This window comes from Stegostoma tigrinum, chromosome 20 (genome assembly GCF_030684315.1).
Source record: "Stegostoma tigrinum isolate sSteTig4 chromosome 20, sSteTig4.hap1, whole genome shotgun sequence".
Taxonomy (NCBI): domain Eukaryota; kingdom Metazoa; phylum Chordata; class Chondrichthyes; order Orectolobiformes; family Stegostomatidae; genus Stegostoma; species Stegostoma tigrinum.
The window spans coordinates 37,216,547-37,237,397 of NC_081373.1; the positions used below are offsets into that span (position 1 = coordinate 37,216,547).

Consider the following 20,851-nt stretch of genomic DNA (forward strand, 5'->3'; position numbering starts at 1 on the left):
AGGAAACTGCTATCTTTATCTGGTCTCGCCTACATGTGACTCCAGACCCACAGCAATGTGGTTGACTATGAACTGCACTCTGGGCATTTAGGGATGGGCAATAAATGCAGCCCAGCCAGCGAAGGCCTCATCCTGTTAATGAATAAAGAAAAAAAAATTGGTTGTTAGTTATCTATTACTAAGTTAACAAGTTGACTTAGAGAGTAGGTATGCGGTTAGTTAATGAGATAGCTAGTATGTGGTTTAGATGAAGACGAACAACAAGGCTCAATTCCCATTCCACCTATTGGTGCCTTGACTTGTCCCATAGCAAAATCAGGTCAGTGATTTCGTGGCCTCTGAATAACCGAGGATGCTACCTACTGAAGAAGGACTCATGGCTCGGTTTAGTTTTTAACCCAGCTCTTTCCTAATGTGTCCTACTCCATGATGATATGGGCCAAGGACATAAATGACAGTCTTAATAAATTGTGAAGAAATAATCCACCTTGGTCACTGTCGCACTGGATTTGCATAACACTTATTACTGCATTGAAAACAGATAACTATTGTACATCTGATCAGGGATCTAGTATTAAGTAGGACAACTTACAGAAGTAATTAGCTGGACGATGGCAAAAGACTGGAGAATCGCAAACATTATACCTTTTGTCTTCAAATAAAGATGTAAAGATATACCCAGTAGCTGCCCGTCAGTTTATGACCAATGCCTCTGGAAGCTTCCCATGTAAGCATTCATGAAAAATAGATTGCCACTTATGCAAATATGAATGAATTAAATAAAACCAGCATTAAATTCTTAAGGGAAAATCATGTTTAACTAATTTGTTGGAAACTCTGAGGAGGTACTGAGGTAATGAGGGAAACATATCAATGAGGTGGACATGGACTTTCAGTTGACATTTGATGCAGTACCACAGAACAGACATTTAGATAAAGTTATAGTTCATGGAATAAGAAGAACAATAACAAAAAGGATAAGGAGTTGGCGATTAACAGGAAATAATGGGGAATGCTTAATGGATATATTTAGTGGCTAGAAGAAGGTATGTAGTAGAGTTCCCCATCAGTCAGTTTGGGACTCTTGCTTTTTTTGTCATTTATTACTGACTTAGATCTTTGTGTACAGGCACTATATCAAAGTTTTTCAAAACTTGAAAATGTTGTAATCTGTGAAGTGTATGTGAGAACTTCAAAAGGACATAAACAATTTGGTGAAATTGGTGACTATTTGAGATGCAGTTTAATGTGGAAAATCGTGAAGTTATTCATTTTGGTAAGAAGAGCATGAAGAAACAATGTAAAGTACACAACTTCAAAGTGGATGTAGGAGCATATGAACCTGATTGTATATGTGCATAACTCATTGAAGATGACAGGACAAGTTTCAGTTAGTAAAGTATACAGTATCCTACATCTGTCGAGGCATAGACTACAAGAGTATCAAGGTTATGTTGAACTTTCATAAAACACAGGCTCAATTTCATTCTGGAATATTGTATGCAGATCAGGGTTTTGTCCTGTAGGAAATCTGCAAATGTAGAGAATTCAGAGTAGATTCAAAAACATAGGTTCATGATTAAGTAGCTTCAGTTATGATGATAGATTGTAGAAGTTAGGACAAATTTTTTTGGCGCAAAGAAGGCTAAAAGGAGATTTGATAGATGTATTCAAAATCCTGAGGTGTCAGGTGGAACGGATAGGGGGCAAGGGATCAATAAGGGATGAAAGGATTGAGAACAAGAAGGGAAAGATTTAAAGTAATTGGTAAAAGAAGCAAAAGTATTGAGAGGAAAAAAAAACTTTTTTTGTATAGTAAATGGTTATCGTCTGGAGTGCATTGCCTGAGATTATGGTGGAGGTGGATTTAATTGAAATATTCAAAGGAGAATTCATCTATTATCTGAAAGGAACAATATGCAGGGTTACAGGGTGACTGTGGGAAAATAGCATAAAGTGAGTTGCTCATTTGGAGAGCTGGTGCATATATAATGGACCAAATAGCCACTTCCTGCAATGTAACAATTCTGTGAGGTTGAGTAAGTGACAAAAATCACAATCATTCAGGGCCTTTCAGCTACCATGAAGCAGACAGTTGTTCTGAAGGTCCACGCTTGCAATTATTGGAACATGCAAATATTCGAAATGAAAGGTGTCGATTGTGTAACTGGAATGATGGCAGAATACACTTGCACATTTACGTCGGCCTGCTTATCATGCCCTTGTCAAGTGATTTTCATATCTGCAGTCTCTCTGCAAGGATCCAAACCAGCTCTCATCATGTGTCAAAAAACATCTGGTGAGTATTTGCCTTGGTGGAATATTTAGTAGAGTTAAGGTATTAATTGGCCATATGACAGAGTCCTCTGTGACAAGCTTACGAGTGAGCTACAAAAACAAAGTTGCTGGAAAAGCTCAGCAGGTTCTGGCAGCATCAGTGAAGGAGAAAACAGAGTCAACGTTTTGGATCTGTTGACCCTTCCTCACAACTCGAAACGTTGACTCTGTTTTCTCCTTCACAGATGCTGCCAGAACCTGCTGAGCTTTTCCAGCAACTTTGTTTTTCTTCCTGATTTACAGCATTCACAGTTCTTTTTGCTTTTACCAATGAGCTAGTTAGGCCTGGAGTATTCAAATATATTGTTGATGATTGACCAGCCAGCTGCATTGTTAAAAAGATCTGGAGTCTGGACCCAACAATGGCTCTTAAGATTTTTCCACTTTCTTAATGATAACCTGCAATGTTATGCATTGAACAATGAGTAAGATGGCTCTAGATGAGAAACGATTGAGAAGATGCAACAGTTTATTTGCTGCAGCTGTTGGCAAACTTGCCCAAACAGTGTTTTGCATTTAAGTGGGATGTGGAACTAGCAAGGAAAAATGTATCCTCTACCAGGCAACTAGGAGGCCCATAAACATACTGATGGATGTCTACATGGATCTGATATCTAAAGCGAAAAGATTGTTGGCTTGAAGTCAATATGGCCCAGTTGCTCACTTCACGGCTGAGTGCAGTATATGGTTAAATCGCTTCGCACTAGGACTCATAAAGTGATGAGTAACTCCGATTCACATACTGAACTTGGATGTGAAAATGACAGGCACCTCTCAAAATGTTCGACGTGAATTCTTCAGCTATATCAAAAAAAAAGATATTCACTGAGGAAGACAAGCATGACAGCTGCTACAAGGACTTCCTTTTGAGATTGAAATAAGGACCATCCGTTTATATATCCAGGGCTTCAAGCTTATCATAATTGACAGAAGCAATCACCAGTTTTGAAAAAATAAATCAGGAGCAATCAATTCACTCTCAGCATGATGAGATGTGACCAAACCCTTCAGTTGTCCTGAACTAATTGAACAAAAGCCATATAATGCAGTCAAAAATGAACGGATCTCATACTTTGCCTTCTTCCTTTGCAGATTAAAAATATGTCTTACTTCAAAATGTAAAGGATCTAGTCAGATTTGGTTGATTGCCCTTCCTCTAAATATCTTTTAATAAAGATCTAGTTTAATTAAGGTTGTGGGTTACAGACATTATACTTTCTTCCAAAAAAAATTGTTGTTGAGATTTATGAAAAAGTTACAAGGTTCAACTTTGAATTCCATAAAACATTTGAAATGATAGTCAAAATTTTTTTTAAAAAAATCTACATTTAAGTATATGGGTCAATTACTTTGGAAGGATGAGACCAGTTGAACTAAAGGGATTGTTTTCATCTAAACCTCTTTTGTGATGATAGAATTACTAACTGAATTTGCAGAAACAAATAGCTGGGATTGACTAAACTGACTTATAAATCAGGAGAGAATGTTACACTTAGAGTGTTTTAATATAAAATTACTTACTTGGCTTCAAGAATCAGTAAATACCAGTCACTTTTTCTCTTACTTCAGTTTTAGCTTTACAGAAGAATTGACTAGTGGCAACAGATGAAATAAAATGCATGCATGTGTGATTGTGTTTTGTTCTCATTGTAGATGGATGAGATAAAATTTAAAGACAGAGCAGTCTACGTGCTGGAAAAAGAGCTGGGGGCTCAGGCTGGGCATGCTCAGAGACTCCAGCTCCAAAAAGAGGCTTTAGATGAACAACTTACCCAGGTCAAAGAGGCTGAAGCATGGGAAAAACGACATCTGAGTAGCCCGAAAAGGGAACTTCCTTGCGCAAGTGGTGCAGGAGACGCCTCAGATCATTCAGGAATCCCTGTAAGCACTTTCACATGGTCTATAACTGCCCTATTCAACACATTCTGTAACAAAATCTTGATGAGGGGCATATTAATACCTGCTGCTTTCTTGTTAAAACTTGAGCAATATTATCACATTACATCATTCCTCAAATAATTTTTTAAAATTCTTTACATTGACGCCAAATATTTGGCACTATTGAAGTAGAATTAGTGCTTTAGTCTAATACTTTTTAAATTTTGATTCGTTTGAGGACACAGATTTAATTGTGGTGCAGTCTGCTTGTTCTTCTATATCCAACCAATAGTAGTGTTTTGAAGTATTATTTCAGAAATCAATTTTAAAAACTAAAATAAGACCAGCAATTGCTCTTTGAGTTTAATTTGCATTTAAGCATTTCCAGAAAGTAGGCATTGAGTATAGTTTATTAAACTTGACACAAGTAACACATTCCCCCAGCCTTGGTCTTGCTTAAATATCTCTCACGTTCTGGTATCATACAATAATTAGGAGTATGCAATCCTATATAGGAGAGTGACACCTTCAGGACTGTGTAGTTAGTAACACTGTAGTGACAAAGGCAATGCTTTCAACCACCATCCTATGTAACTATGCAACTCTAATGCTTTGATCTTAATTTGCTAATGATACAAACTGCTGCTTAATTTTAAGACAAACACGCATGTCTGTAAACATGTTTTAACATTCTTTTGCCATTGTTGACTCTCATCAAGATTCTTTTTCCACTGGTTCTTAGTTTTCTTAGCACATGGAATGGAAATATGTATCTAAGCACGGTATATAGTGATATGATGCGAAGCCTCTCCTGCACCTATTGAATGAGGAATCTGCACGTTAACTAGGGTTTAAGGATTACAAGCTCAAAATCATCCATCTGCATGCTCTCAACAGCTTTTTGCTTTTTTAAGTGTGCTGCAGCGTATAACAAATAATGATATGGGGAGTAATTGGCAGAAGATGAACCTGTTTGAAATGTTATCTGCTACATTGTCATTTTTGATTCCACTAAACAAAGAAAAGAATGACTGATTGGGGCTTTCTATGTAAATAATTTATTGCAATATTTGATTAAATGCCGACATATCTGATGTATTAAAATATTAATGTGCATTCTGACACTTTCTCAGCCCACCCACTGTCACTACCTGCAGCTACTATCAACCACATTGTCCCTTTCTGTAATAGCACAAATTGTATTTCTCAACTGTCATAATACATGTGAAGTATTGTGTTTTACATTTCACTTAAATAAACAAAAATGTCTTGAGGTAGCAATATACCTTTGAAAATCACTCAAAAATTGGAGTGTCAATATCAACAGTATGATTTCACTGCATTACCTATGTTGTTTTTCTGTATCTCATTTGTTATTTCCTTCATTAGGCCTGAGCTGATTCACTTGAATGTTCACCCCATCATATAAGGGCATAGTTTACATTTTAATGTGTAGGCACAAAAAAAAAGTCCGCTTCTAATTGAATAACTGTGACAAAGCCTTCAGTCTCTTTGGTTGTGGTCAGTCAGACACGTGTGGTTATTGTTAATGTTCAGTTATTTGCAGTTGATCTATGTTTCAGGAACAGCAGCTGGATGAAAGGGATACTCGGCGATTCCAACTTAAAATTGCTGAATTAAGTGCAATCATCAGAAAACTAGAAGACCGGAATGCTCTACTGTCTGAAGAAAGAAATGAACTTGTAAGTACTTAGGATTACATTGATTATTGAACTATTTTTTCTGACATTTAGTGAACTAATGCCATCAGACCTGTAGAGATCACATTGTTGCATCAGTGGAATTTTTCCTTCCTGGGAGAACAATTTTTACACCAAGATAATATAATCTTAGATGAGCTAGGATGTAATTTGTAAAGTCAGCACTAGGCAATCAAAGTGAGACAATTCTTCTTCTGAAACTCCACATCAACAAGTCAGAGTTTTGAAATTTTTCCGATTATTAACTTTGCCTATGATGTTAGTCAGTAATAAATTGGAAATTTTGTACTTGCAACAACTTTTTCATGAAAACTTCTAATAGATGAAATTTGACTCTTTAGGTGAGCCGTGTGAAAACTACTGGATATGAGGATATAGTATTTGTTAACATTATACTTCTGAGCCAAAAAAATCTTTAATTGAGAAAAGTAATTCAGACTATTAGGTCCACTAACATGGCCAGGTTCAGATAGATAGAGAAATAAAGGCAATGTATCGACCCTTTACTATTGGGCCTTCGACATGTTTTCTAACCAGAAAGCGTAAGTGCAGTTTTTTAAATCATATCCTTTACTCTTGGAAATATGTTTACAAGGAAGTGAGGAAGAAGGTTGTGTGATCACGTACTGTGGAAGAATAAGTTTCCTTCAGATTGACAGGAACTAATTTTCATTATTGAACTCCTTTTGCCTGGCTGCAACCAGATTGAGATGCTCTCTGGATCCAGCTGAAGAATAATGGGGAGGAAAGGAGGGAGACATTGTGAGTGTCTGGTTGGAATCAATAGAGGGAAGAGACATAGACTGTGTGGAACAGCTTAGGCCATTGATGGGGGAGACTAGAGCTATCAGGCATTTGGGTTGTGGTGGGAGTCTGGACAGAATAGAAGTTGGGGAACTGCAAAGAACTGGAGTGATGTAATTGGAGACACTAATGTAGGACCTATTGTGACAATGGGAGGAGGGAAGTCAGGTGTATCAGAAGAATTAAGGACAGATAAATACTAAATTTAACACCAGGTATCCAACCCAATTGTTATCACCTTTCATTTTGTTCTGACTGAATTATAAATCATTAAGAGATATTAAATACTTCTCCTTTGGTTGCACCAGCATCACAGACCACCAATACTTCTTAAAATTATGAATGAAGTTAACATTGTGTTCATGATCGTACAATCTATTATTTGTGATGTCAATTGAGGGATAGATATTGGTCAGGACACAGGACACAGTTCACTTGCTCTTCTTTAAAATAGTACCAGGAGATCTTACATCCGCCTGCTAGGTGGGGCCTCAGCGTAACATCTCAGCTGCAGGATGATATTGCAGAGTTCCCATAATACCACATGGTGTGTCAGACTTGGTAAGTATGTGCTCAAACCCAGGAGTGAGACATGAACCCAAGGTTTTGCCTTTAAAGCCGAGAGATGAGTTCAATTGAGTCACAGCTGACAACACTGCTATTCATGCCATTTACAGTACAGGAACCCATTGCATAAGCAGGCAATTCAACGACTGAAGATATTCATTTAGTTTTTTTTGTTTTTCTCTAGACTTTTACAGAAAACACCTAGCTAAATACACATTAACTATTTCTTTATTTTTCTCTTCCTGATTCCTGGGTCTTCCTGCGTTTTGCAGCAATTGCAACTGATACAGTAAATGGGAGAGAGATAATGGGAACTGCAGATGCTGGAGATTCCAAGATAATAAAATGTGAGGCTGGATGAACACAGCAGGCCAAGCAGCATCTCAGGAGCACAAAAGCTGACGTTTCGGGCCTAGACCCTTCATCTCTGGCCCGAAACGTCAGCTTTTGTGCTCCTGAGATGCTGCTTGGCCTGCTGTGTTCATCCAGCCTCACATTTTATTATCACAGTAAATGGGAGGGTGGGTTCCCAGTTAATATCCCATCCCATTTGTATATCGCACTACATCAAACAAGATGTGCTGAAACTGCAGGCGGAGAAAAGTTCAGATGGGTGTGGTGGTGGGGAGGGGACAGATAATTGGGCAGAGTGGTATGGAATCAAGATCGCACTGTGGTCTCCCCTACTCCAATCAAAACCAAGCATGAGCCTTCACAAATGTCATTCCCGCATGGATGCCAGTGGGGATCAATCGAGGCCCTTAGCTGGCCACTTAGGAGGCACATAAAAGCCTCATTTCACTGCTGGTGATCTTTGAATTGAAGTGTGTGGGGTTGGGGAACCTATTGGGTTTGTCCATGGCCTTTGGTGGTGGTGGGAGCATGCCTTTTCGAAAGATACTCTGTGCTGAGCATTGAGAAAGAGAGCCCACAAAAAGACAAACCCCCTGCTTGTTTTGACCCTCTTGCTCTCTCTAGGGAAACTTCTGTCTAGGAATCTCATCCCTCCCCACTTCCTTGTCCCTTCCCTCCTCTCTGAGGGGGCCCCTCTGCAGGCTCAGTACAATACTAGTACAGACTACTGATGTTGGTGGCATTGTATTGTACAGTAGAATGGCTAATGTCTAATTGGTTAACAGCACTTCTGGGAGGAATATCCAACTTACTGAGGCCATAATCCAGTGCAATACTCAGTGATGCCCAGGTAAGTGCCTGATTACCTCAGAATAGTAACAAGTCTCCTGTTGAAAAACACCATGAAATTCCCAATGGTTCTACAATATACAGGATGGATCACTGTCACCTCCATTAAACTTGACTCTATGAATTTACTTGAAATTTACAAAATTAAGATACTTGTAAGTTTAAAGTATGAGCAAGAAGTCCAATAAAAATATTCTGCAATCTTCTTTGTAAGCTTCTTTGCTATATTGTTTTTTTAATGGGTCTTAGCTCGTGCTGTTATGATTTATGCTGAATTCCACTGCACTATTTCTGCTTGCATTTGCCATGGTATAGAACAGTAATATAGTGTGATTCAGGAGTACAAACCTAAAAATTGCTGCCCTATAAGGGCTTGATGATTCAGGGAGTTGGTTAGCTCGGTTGGCTGGATAGTTGCTCCATAATACAGAGTACTGCCAACAGTATGGGTTCGTTTCCCACCTTAACTAAGATCACCATGAAGGACTATCCTTCTGAACCTTTCCCTTTACCTGAGGTGTGGTGACCTTCAGGTTAAACCATCACCAGCTGTCTCTTTCTAATGAGAGAGCAGCTCTATCATCTGCTAGGATTTTGGTGAGTTGACCATACCATTTTCATCCCGAGTCTCACACAGCTTAATCTAGAAGATATATATATGTTGTAAATTTATAGCCATACCTCTTGTCAATGATATACTGTTCAAGACCATTCACTTTCTATTTTAATCATTAAATCTTGTTTTGTTGTTATACTTTATTTGTCCTTTAAGTCCTAAGCTTATCTTTGAATCGTATTTGAAGATCATTTGGGTAATCCGAACCTAACAATAAAGAACAGATAAACATTAGAAATATAACTTCATACTAAGGATTATGTCACTTTTTCCTGTGGAACCACTGCAACAATAAACTTTATAAAACAGAATAACCAAACTTTCATTTTTTTGAGATCATGGAAACATCTGCCAACTGAATGGGGTGCATCGAATTACACTGATTTCATTCATCAAAAACTCCATTGTGATGAGCCACATAAATTCTGTGACTACTTGAGAAATTGATTGGGTAGTGCATTTCTAACTTCTCCAACCTCTTCATTATCTAAAAGTACAATTCACGGGTGTGATGATATATTGTACTCATCAGGGCAGGCACAATTGCAATGGCATTCAGGAAGCTCAACACCAACCAAGACAAAGAGGCTACTTGACTGGCTTTGGGATGTAGAGTTTAGGGGATGCATTGGCCTAATGGTCTAATGGTATTATCACTGATCTGCTAATCCATAGACCTAGGTAATGTCCCAGGAACCTGGGTTCAATCCCTGTCCACAGCAGATAGTGGCATTTGGGCCTGATAAAAATCTGGAGTTAAGAGTCTAATGATGATCATGAAACCATTGTTAATTGTCAGGATAAAAAAAACATCTGGTTCACTGATGCCCTTTAGGGAAGGAAGCTGCCATCTTTACCTGGTCTGACCAACATGTGATTCCTGACCCACTGCAATGTGGTTGACTCATAACTGCCCTCTGGCCAATTAGGGATGGGCAATAAATGCTGGCTCAACCAGTGGATGAATTTTTAAAAAATGTTCCCCAGAGTATTGAGTAAGTTGTTCCTGATTAATTAAGTGGCAGGGAGACCTTTTGAAAAAGGACTAAGAGTATGTCCTTTGAGATGGCTTTGTGTCCAGAGGAGCATCTTCCTTCTCAGTTAGACTGTATGGGAGTTTAAGCAGCTGTATATACAACATTTCAGAGTATGAGGTTACAGTAAAAAAGACTTGGTATGAAATTGCTTAGTTACACCAAATCCTGGTGCTAAGATACAGTTCCAATTCTACTGTTGAGTTTGGAGCAAACATACATGACAATTCTTTTTACATTGTAGATTTGAAACACAGCACAGCAATGATAGATAATGTAGATAACTGTTGACTATTTGAAAATGGGGTTTCCATGTACAAAATCTGATATGGGAGTTGTTAGTGTAATTTAAAAGAGAATATTGCAACATACTTGTTTTAAATATACAATACAATGAAATACAGTACACAAACAGGCCCTTCAGCCCATCAAGTCTGCGCTGATTGCTAACCCTTATTTAGACCCACTACTTACTGACCATACATGGCTTTTATCCCGCTGTTTGCCTCTTGGTGACGTGCCTATCAAGATGCACCTTAAATATTGTTAACGTGCCTCCTTCCACCACCTACAATGGCAATGCATTTCTGGCACCCACCACCCTTATCTGGGAAGCTTTCCTTGCACTTCTCCCCTTAACTTTGCCCCCCTCACGTTGAACCTGTGCCCTCTTGTAGTTGACCTTTCCATCCTGAAAAGAAGCCTCTGACTATCTACCCTATCCATGCCTCTCATAATTTTGTAAACCTCTGTCAGGTCATCCCTCAGCCTCTGTCTTTCCAGTGAAAATATCCCAGTTTATCCAAGCTCTCCTCATAATTAAAACTCTCCAGATCAGGCACCACCCTGGTAAATGTCCTTTGCACTCCCCCTAAAGCACCCACGCCCTTCTGGTAGTGTGGTGACCAGAACTGCACGCAATATCCCAAATGTGGCCTAACTAAAGTTTTATACAGCTGTACATAACTTGCCAATTTTTAAATATATATTTAATAGATAATAAATGCATTAAAATGAGTTGTTGTGCATCATGTGTGCAGTTATGCTGTAAATAAACAATACATGTATTCAGGACCATACTGCATATTTATTTTAAAGCAAAAATCTTTGAATAGTTTAAATAAGTACAGGTTTATTATTTGTATAAATGAATGAAAATAGGGGCAGAAGGTACCATACTTGTTTTATTTGCAGTGTTCTTCAATTCATAGATAAATTATCTAAATAGAGATTTTGGCTTTTGATTTAAGTTTGTGATCAATAATGTTCTATTTATGTATCTTTTACTTAAACAGAGAATGTTCGTCTGTCAATTTACATATAACACTGTTCCTGCCGATATTTCCATTGTTAAAGCTCAGACTTTTGTATTCCAAGTCTATGATTATTCAAATCAATCACTCTTATTCTATAATTTTACTTTAGCTCAAGCGTTTACGTGAAGCTGAAAGTCAGTACAAGCCCCTCCTGGACAAAAAGAGACGCCTCAGTAGAAAAAATGAAGAAATGAGCCATGCTCTCCGGCGTATGGAAAATAAACTCAAATTTCTCACACAGGAAAATATAAGAATGGTAGGTTGTCACACAAATTCCATTTACGGATGGGAGCTGTGTTGTGCTTTTTCATGTATCAAAATATTGTACACACTTAAACCACAAATACTGGGATTATCCACTGTCCAATCATTTTACCCTGTCTTTAATGTATTCTATCCCTGCCAGTAATGGCCATCACCAGAAAATGCCACAGTGGCACCTAACACAAATTACACTGGCAGAATAAACTCAAGAGATTGTTTAACAGAATTACTACAGGGCATTCTATGTCCTTTCCCGATTAATAAATGTTGGTTACGGCAAAAAGAACCTATTTTTTTGAACCCTCATCCAACCAATACGTATTTTTGACAGTAACATTTATTTACATGCTAATTAAGCCTTTCCCTTTTTATAAAATCATTAACATGTCTGCAGTTATCTAGCCCATGTTTCAGCATCGCCCTCTGCCTGCTTTGCTTTATTTCTACCAGCACCATTTATTATGAGTGTTCAAACGGAAGGGCAAACGAATGGAAAATAACATTTCCTTCATTAATCCACAGACAGTCTGCACTGCCAATGAATTGCACGTTCTCTTTGCCAGCTGCTATTTTGAAGTTTTTAATTCAGGCACTACATCATTAAGGTTGTCACCCTTCAGGATTGATTTGTAATCTTGGGGAATTAATCTCATGAATTAATCTCCTGAATATGTGTGAAATATCATTAGATTTTCTTTTAAAGATTGATTTCTCTTTCTTTGAAAATCTCTGTACGCTGGTTTCAAAAATGTTGGAGATGAGGATAAAAGGCATTTTTTGCCATCTGGGTCAGTTAAGCTACAGACCATGTAATTAAAACCTGCAGGAATACATACAGCCAATCGCAGCTTGGTCAATAGTGTAAATTTTTTGCATTCAGGAGAATGACCAACGAAACACGCTTGCACATTCTGGCGACGAAAGTACACCTATATTTGGACAACACTAATTCATTCGAATTTGTCAGTTGAGTCTTCCAACCCAGCAACAATTCATCAAAACAAGAGCTGAAAATCAGCCCAGAGGTGTCACACAAAGCAAGTCACAGTTACCATCTTGGCTGTTGGAACAGCGGTGGCCAAAGCATTTTGTTGCACACACAAGAGTTGAACACTGGCTCCTACCTTTAGAGACCCAGGGAAGTGAGGAAGCTTCCTATTGTGTACCATTGGAAACGGTTGCCACTTTAAAAGGAGCCTATTGTCTGAATTCACAGATGCTTTGGACACCAGGCCACTGCCTATGTCAAAATAGATTTCTCCACTTTTCCATGTTAAGAGGGCAGGAAGTCTACCAAACCCACTTTGAAGCCGTCAATGGGAAACATGATCATGGAGCCATGGGGTGGGGGTGGTGAATTACGATAAGCATTGCGAGTGCAGCTGATCACAAGCATGATAACAGTTGGATCTGGGTTCAAGGTGCACAGACCTAGGAACAAGTACAAACAAGGGTCATAATTTTCAGCAGCAAATGTAGAGCCCTGGGCAGGAGGGAGGCAGAGAAGAGAAACAAGGAAGACAATGAAGACCATGCCTTTTGCATCGAGTAGTGTGCTGAATATGAAGCTCCTGGCCGTGTCAAGGGGCTGGGATTCAGCCCGTTCTGACCAGCAATGGATGTTGGTGAGTTCAGAATTTTGTCTCCATCTCATCCCCTGGTCAGTTTTGCAGATTACAAGGGTTAGAAGGAAGCAGAAAGTTGACCAGGCATCCCAATTAATGGCAGCTGTGGAATTCCTGGGTTTATTGTAGATATTAATTGATGGCTGATTTCTAAAATGTAGTTATAGAAGACAAGGGAAAGGAAAAGACAGGGATGGGTCACGTGAGAGTATAAGGGGGATCAAATTGGAAATATAAGTCAGGAAATTTTCCAGTTCCAGGTGAAAGCAGGAATTAGCATCAACATAGTTGTCACTGTCCCTGTGTGGAAGTCGCAGAAGGGAGCTCTAGTAGAACTGGAGCAAAGAATATTCAATTTATAAGATGCAATTTTAGTCATGGATTGGGCTAATGTGGAGTCTAATAGTGGCAGCTTGTCTTTGGAAGAAGTGGGAATCATAGGGAAGAGGAAAATCATAAGTTTACCCGCTTGAGCTTGTTCCACCTTTTGTTGAGATCATGATTGATTTGTGGCCTAACTCCATATCCCTATCTTTGGCCCATATCCCATTATACCTTTGCTTAACAAAATTTTTTTCTACCTTAGATTTAAAATTTATAACTGATCCAGCACCCACTGCCATTTATGGAAGAGAGTTCCAAACACCAATACCCTTTGTGTGTTGAAGTGCTTCCTAACATCTCTCAGTTCTAGCATCCCCAACCGGTGGAAGTAGATTATCTTTGTTTACCTAGTCTTTCCCATGAAAATCTTGAAGACTTCAATCAGATCACCTCTTAAGCTTCTAAATTCAAGAGAAGACATGGTTAATTTGTATAACGCTTCTCGTAACCTAAGCCATGAAATCCAGGCATCATTCTTGTTAAACTACATTATACTCCCACCAAGGCCAACATATTCTTCCTAAGGTGTGGTTCCCAGATCTGCTTACAACAAATGGATCTAACCAGGATTTTGTTGGATAACCAGGACCAATACAGTGACCTTTATAATTGTTTCTTATTTAAGTTAAAGTTGAATGCTGATACTAGGTCGCTTCTGTTTCAGACAATAATGAATCCCAACTGTGATTTTCTTTTATCTCAAGCATCTCCATTGTGGCATGCTGTTGGAATTTCTACATTGACCTGAGTTAGATAAAGAGCTGGTGGCAGTTCATTCATTACCTAATAGAAATTTGTGGACTAGTAACGTTTATTGGCATTGCCAAAGGAGTAGAATTTTGTTCATATTAAGTTGAGTGAATAGTCTAGTTACTAGCTAATACTTTTTACATATGAGTGTTGTAAATAGTTTGACTGAATTTCCACAATTAATTCTAGTTCCTTCAGTGAACGTTTAGAGAACCTGGTAAGGTATGACAGGTTAGTAAAAAATATGCAGGCATACAAATTTGGAGCAGAAATAGGTCTTTCGGCTTCTTGAACTTGCTTCACCATTAAGTAAGATCGTCACTGATCTGTTAGTGTTTCAAACCCCACATTCCCATCCACCCTAATAATCTTCAATTTTATTGCTAATAAGCATTCATCCATCTCCACCTTTAAAAATATTCAAATACCTTATGTCCATCAACTTCCGAGGCAGAGTTCTAAAGTCACACAAACGTTAAAGAGAAAACATCTCTCCTCATCTCTGTCCCAAAAGAGCACCTAAAGAAACACCAGCATAGTAATGCATTATGTAAGCATAGAGGAGGATATGTGCTTTAAATTTGATTAAGAAATAGGTAACTTTTTTTTCCTGTTATGAATGAAAATTTGCTGCTGACATGCACTGTCTGCTTTGTAACTACATTTCGCCTGAATGAATAAAATAGTAGTAGATTGTACATGACTTTTGTACTGTGGTATCCAAAGGTAAATGTTTATAAGCTACCAGCACCAATGATAAATTATTCTTTAAGTGATGACCAAGCAACAACAATAGGTCCAGGAGTTTGCTCAGCTTCAGGGATATGTGCTGCAAATAAATTCACAGTGACATGGAAAATGCGTTTAAACCAACACTGTTAAGTCAGCAATATTATTCATCTTAAACATTACCATATTGATTCAGCTGTTCTGAGATTTTATTTTGTGTGCAGAAAGCAAAATTTAACAGTAATGTATAATAGCGAATAAGGCTCACATGTTCTCTTTATCAGAAGAATTAAATCAAAGGGCAGAGTCTTACAGGCATGTGAAAAACATGAGTTATGGTCAGATGTATGGCAGAATTGGATGACAAGTATGGCAAGTCCCACCTCGACATCAAGATGATTTTGCTCCATCTGTTATTGCTTTTCAAACGCAATGGCTAAGATTCTTGCTGGACAGTTGTGAGATGCCAGTTGATGGGGATTAATTAATACTTGCATTAATGCTGCAGTTTGCCTCATTAATGCACAGATTCCCATCCTACGAAACTCTTGAAACAAATTAGAGAGCAGGAAAATTCAGTAAGGAAACCAGATCATGTACCTGGCAGATTTAGCGCTTTGAATGGCATCCATCTTGCCAGCAACATCTGGACAGCAACATCACAGAGCGCAATCCACAGGCAGGAGTCACACACAACCTACGTCAGCAGACGTTGGCATCCGGCATCTGTCACCACATATGGGCACCTCTCTGATATACTTGCAGGCCGCTTACAGGCCTGCAATGGCAAATACAATTAAGGAGGCTGTGGCAGGAACACAGTGTGCATGTTCAGAGACCCAGATCATGAAATGGGCAAAGCTACTGTCTTAGCATTCGCTCATTCTGCACTACCCACATGCTCATATAATCCATACTTCCCATTGCCATGTTGTGCCATACCAGTCAATCCATCAGTGCTTCACACAGACAGCATCCTGATATCCTCTGTATCCTCTCTAGTGCAATCATATCCTTCCTATAATTTTGTGATCAAAACCACATGCAGATCTGCAGTTATGGCCTAACCAGTGTTTTATACAATTTGTGCAAAACCCCTTGATCTTGCATTTTATTCCTCAGTTAATTAAGTTATTAAAAAGGCAAGTAACCTGCCTGCTTTCATAACCACCTATGCTGCTACCTACAGCGATCTCCATTTTGCAGGTTCCAATGGTACATAATATATTCATTTGCTTTATTAGCCATTCTCCAGTGCATTACTTCACAATTTTCTGGAGTTGAATTCCAAATTCTACCTTTTTGTGCATCTGACCTGTCCATCTTGTATTTATGCATATCCTCCTCACTATTTACCACACAATTAATTTCCATGTCATCCACCAACTTCTTGATCATACCACCTACATATATTTCCAGATCACTGATGTACACTACAAACAGCCCCCCAGGCTCCAGCACCAAGTCCTGCAGAACCCCGCAAGGAACAGACTTCCAGTCACCGAAACATTGCTCGACCATCATGCCTTGCTTCCTGTCTTTTAGCCTGAAACAATGGCCTGGACTTTTGGCAAATCAGACTGACTCGAGCTGGGGTAGGAACCCAATTTTGGAATTTCCCAAGTAAATTCATGTTTCTGACTATATCTGTGCACATGGAATACAGGTACCAAAAGCAGCACTCCTCCCTCCGCTCCACTCCCAACACATGTCATCAGTCACCTCAACCTCTCCACCCCTGTCACCCACTCCAACCTCCCCCCCACAGAAAGTGCAGCCCTCCACTCCAATCCCAACATTTTTCTGAAGAAGGGTCTAAGCCCGAAATGTCAGCCTTCCTGCTCTTCTGATGCTGCTTGGCTTGTTGTGTTCAACCAGCTCTACACCTTTGTTATCTCCTGCTTTTGCTGGCTTGAGGAATTGGTAATCTAGCCATTCCCCTCCTCTTGTACCTCCCCAGAAGCTTAGATTAGATAGGTCACCTTTGGTAACAATGTGTGGTTCACAGCACCTCACAGTCCCAAGTAAAATAGTCACCTACTGCTGAAGTTATTCCATTCATAAACTTTAAAAAATAACAAAACCTTCTTTATTGTCTCAGTGGTTACTGTAATCTGTCTTTAATACAGTGTTTTGTTATGGGGATCAATCATGCACCGGTAAGTAGAACACCATCTTCACCAGCATTGGGTAAGTGTTGAGAAGCATTGGAGAAGTTTTCTCATTTAAAATAGTGTTACTTTCAAAACGGAAGCAAAATGTGCTTATGTAATTGAAACGTCATCATTAGAAATTTGTCTTAGCCTTTTAAATTTGAAAAAAGATAACTGCCTGCGTCTTCCATTTAGAGAAAAAAGAATTAACGCCTGCTGTATTGATTGACAGACCGTCTGGTGCAGCAGCATCTGTTTTCACAATTTCAGTAGACTTTTTCATCTGCGGTCTGCATGGTTTCTTATGACAGCTGAGCCCTTTAAGGATGTCTAACCAAGTTTCAAAAGCTCTAGGACCACTTAATTTAGCTGAGCAAATTTCAGGCAGTTTGATTGACAGTTTTAAGATGTTATTCAAGGATTGTTTACCTTTCCTTTAATAAGTGGAACAAACGTTTGTTTCCTTTTAAAAGAGATTGGTACTAGTTGTTTTTATGCCATCTGATCTCACATCACAGCTCTTACAGTCAACCTAGGCTCTTCTCACCTCCCTGCTGTGAGACGCCAGTGCTCTAACTCTTACGATTGCTTGTACTGCCAGTAGTGAACATTTTATGGAGTTGTCAGCATTTCCTGCTAACTTTGGTGTTGGAACATGAGATACACCCATTGGAGAAATATATCATACATCTATAACTTTGTACATGAATAGTTGTGTACTAAACAGACTATATAGAACATGTATTATTAGTTAAACAGTATGTTTAATATAGCTGTGAATCTCTCTCAGATGATTAAAAATGAATACTTTCTCTATCAATAGCATTGTATGTGGTCATGTCTTTTTATTTGCAATGGAAGCACAGAATCGGAGCAGGGGTAGGCCTTTCATCTCATTGAGCTTGCTCTGCGATCCAACATGATCCTTTATTTCAATGTCATGCCCCTGTTCTCTCCTGATACCCCTTGACATGCTTAGCCTCTAGATCTTTCACTATTATCTTTTTTTAAATATGTTCACTTGACTTGGCCTCTGCAGCCTTTCGTAGTAAAGAATTCCATAGGTTCATCACCCTCTGAATAAAGGCATTTTTTCTTGGCCTGAAATAGCCTACCCTATATCCTGAGACTATGACCCCTTGTTATTTGACCTGAAAGGTGTGTATCACTGTTTTAATGCATGCATTCATGCTTAAATGTTACCCATTGCCTATCTGGTATTTTTTTTAATGAAGTTACCTGGTCTACCAAATTTTGGAAGATACTTTGTCATTCCTGTTGACAGTGAAGATGGTTCCCAAATTGATCACCCAGTTCTGCATTTGATCTTACCAAATTAGAGAAGACTGCATTGTGAGCAGCAAATACAACAAAATACCTCTATTCTGTCTGTAGGAACGACACTGACCTTCCAGTTCTTGCCATTTCAAAAAAACCACCTTGCTCTCTCACTAACATTTCAATCCTGGACCTGCTTATTATTCCAACAAATCACAATGCAGTGTTGAGGAACAGCACCTCTATCTCTGCTGAGGTACTTTACAGCTTTGAGGATTCATTATTTAATTCCTCAAATTTAGTGTCTGAAGGCATAATATTTGGCTTTCATTTTTCTTCCATTCTCTTCAATGACCCTACCCCCCCCACCCCCCGCCAACAATAACCAACCTATGAATGTGTTTTGTTTATATTACTCTCTGCAGATCCTTAAACATTCTCCCTTTAAATTCCTTGGATAACAAGGTGTGGAGCTGGATGAACACAGCAGGCCAGGCAGCATTAGAAGAGCAGGAAAGCTGATGTTTTGGGTCTGGACCCTTCATCAGAAATGGGGGAGGGGAAGGGGACTGTGAAATAAATAAAAAGTGGGGCAGAGATAGAAGGTGGATAGTGGAGCAGATAGATGAGAGACAAGACGGACTGGTCAAGGAGGCAGGGATGAGAGGGCGCTGGTCTTGGGATGACGTCAGGGGTGGGAATACTTTGAAGATGGTTAAACTCCTCATTGAGACCATCGGGTTGTAGGCTTCCAAGGCAGAATATGAGGTGCTGCACTTCCAGTTTCCCGGTGGCATCTTTGTGACGCTAGAGGAGGCCCAGGAAGGACATGTTGTCCAGGGGGGTGGGGGGGAGTTGAGCTGGTTTGCGACTGGGAGGTGGTGTTGTTTGTCACAAACTGAGCATAGGTGTTCCACAAAGCGGTCTCCGAGCCTCCGCTTGGTTTCTCGGATGTAGAGGAGGCCACATCGGGAACAGCAGATACAATAGACAACATAGCGGATGTGTAGATGAACATCTGTTTAATGTGGAAGGCTTTTTATTGGAGCCTGGGGTGGAGGTGAAGGGGCAGGTGTAGCACCTCCTGCAGTTGCAGGGAAAGGTGCAGGGGGGCTGATTGAGATAGTGGGGAGCCTACAACCTCCCTTAAATACCTTGGTTTGCATCCATTTTACATCTCTATTCCTCTTTCACCACAATTAGTGACCACTTTGTCTTTTGCACTGGACCTCCACACCACCTTCACCTCTGTCAAAGCGTTAAAAACACTCCGCTTTCTAATTCCCTTGATTTCTAAAGATAAGGCATCCCTGAATCCAAATATTAACTCTATTCATCTCTCCACAGATGCTACCATTCCTGCTGACTTTCTTCAACATTTTCTGTTTGATGTCCATGGCGTTTTGCTTATGTTGCATGTTTTGATTGAATGCATGATTTACTGTCACATGCATTTTATAGTGAAATACAATAAAATATATTGAAAAGCTTTCATTTGTTACCATAAGCCGGCACTATTTTGATAGCTTAAAAGAAAATGAAAAGATATAGCTTAAAGAGAAGTCCATCTAGGGCCGAGATCTGAGTTGGCTGTGGCTTTTCATAACTGTTCTAGTTAAGGATTTTTATTAACGTTATATGACGTAACATTGGTGTATGGTTGAAGATAACTATATCATGAATGGACGTCTAATGAATTGATTCCCCCGCACCCCCATGACCAGTATTCTTTGAACTGTTAAGGATATATTTACAATTATAGCAGATTTTGTTTTTCATAAAACTGAAATGCATCTTGGGCATTCAAATGATATTTCACCCATCACTACTAGGAGGAAAAAAAAACCTGTATGAAATCTTCTATGATTCTGCATCTTTTAATACATATTACCTTTCGCACGTGACACTTCGAAACTAGAGCAAGCTATATTCCAAAGTGTGTTTATTATACATATTAAATCAAATAAAACATAGCATAAAGTGATTAAAATGCAATACTTACCATTAAACACTTGAAACTTGACTCTGCTGTTGGTATTCATCAAATGAACATCAACGATTCCAAAGTGATTAATTTCAGAGTTTGTCTTAAGCATGTCCTTTTTCACTGAATGGATACTCTAGCATCCTCTTCTAATTATAAAGCAGGTCCTTGTAGCCGGTTTTTTTTATTAATAACATAAAAGCTATCT

The 20,851-nt window shown here is 39.0% G+C and overlaps 1 protein-coding gene across 11 annotated transcripts in view; it reads left to right on the forward strand.

The window, feature by feature from the left end:
* The window catches only part of jakmip3 (Janus kinase and microtubule interacting protein 3), a 351,944-nt gene that overhangs the window by 179,851 nt on the left and 151,242 nt on the right, over positions 1 to 20,851 (forward strand). For 3 of the 11 annotated variants that reach the window (XM_048551237.2, XM_048551242.1, XM_048551243.1), the window contains exons 4-6: positions 3,991 to 4,218; positions 5,799 to 5,918; positions 11,586 to 11,732. In XM_048551237.2, coding sequence (XP_048407194.1) covers positions 3,991 to 4,218; positions 5,799 to 5,918; positions 11,586 to 11,732 — 495 coding nt within the window. The remainder of the gene's footprint in view (positions 1 to 3,990; positions 4,219 to 5,798; positions 5,919 to 11,585; positions 11,733 to 20,851) is intronic. The other 8 variants (XM_048551238.2, XM_048551244.1, XM_048551249.1 and 5 more) reach the window with 4 other exon arrangements.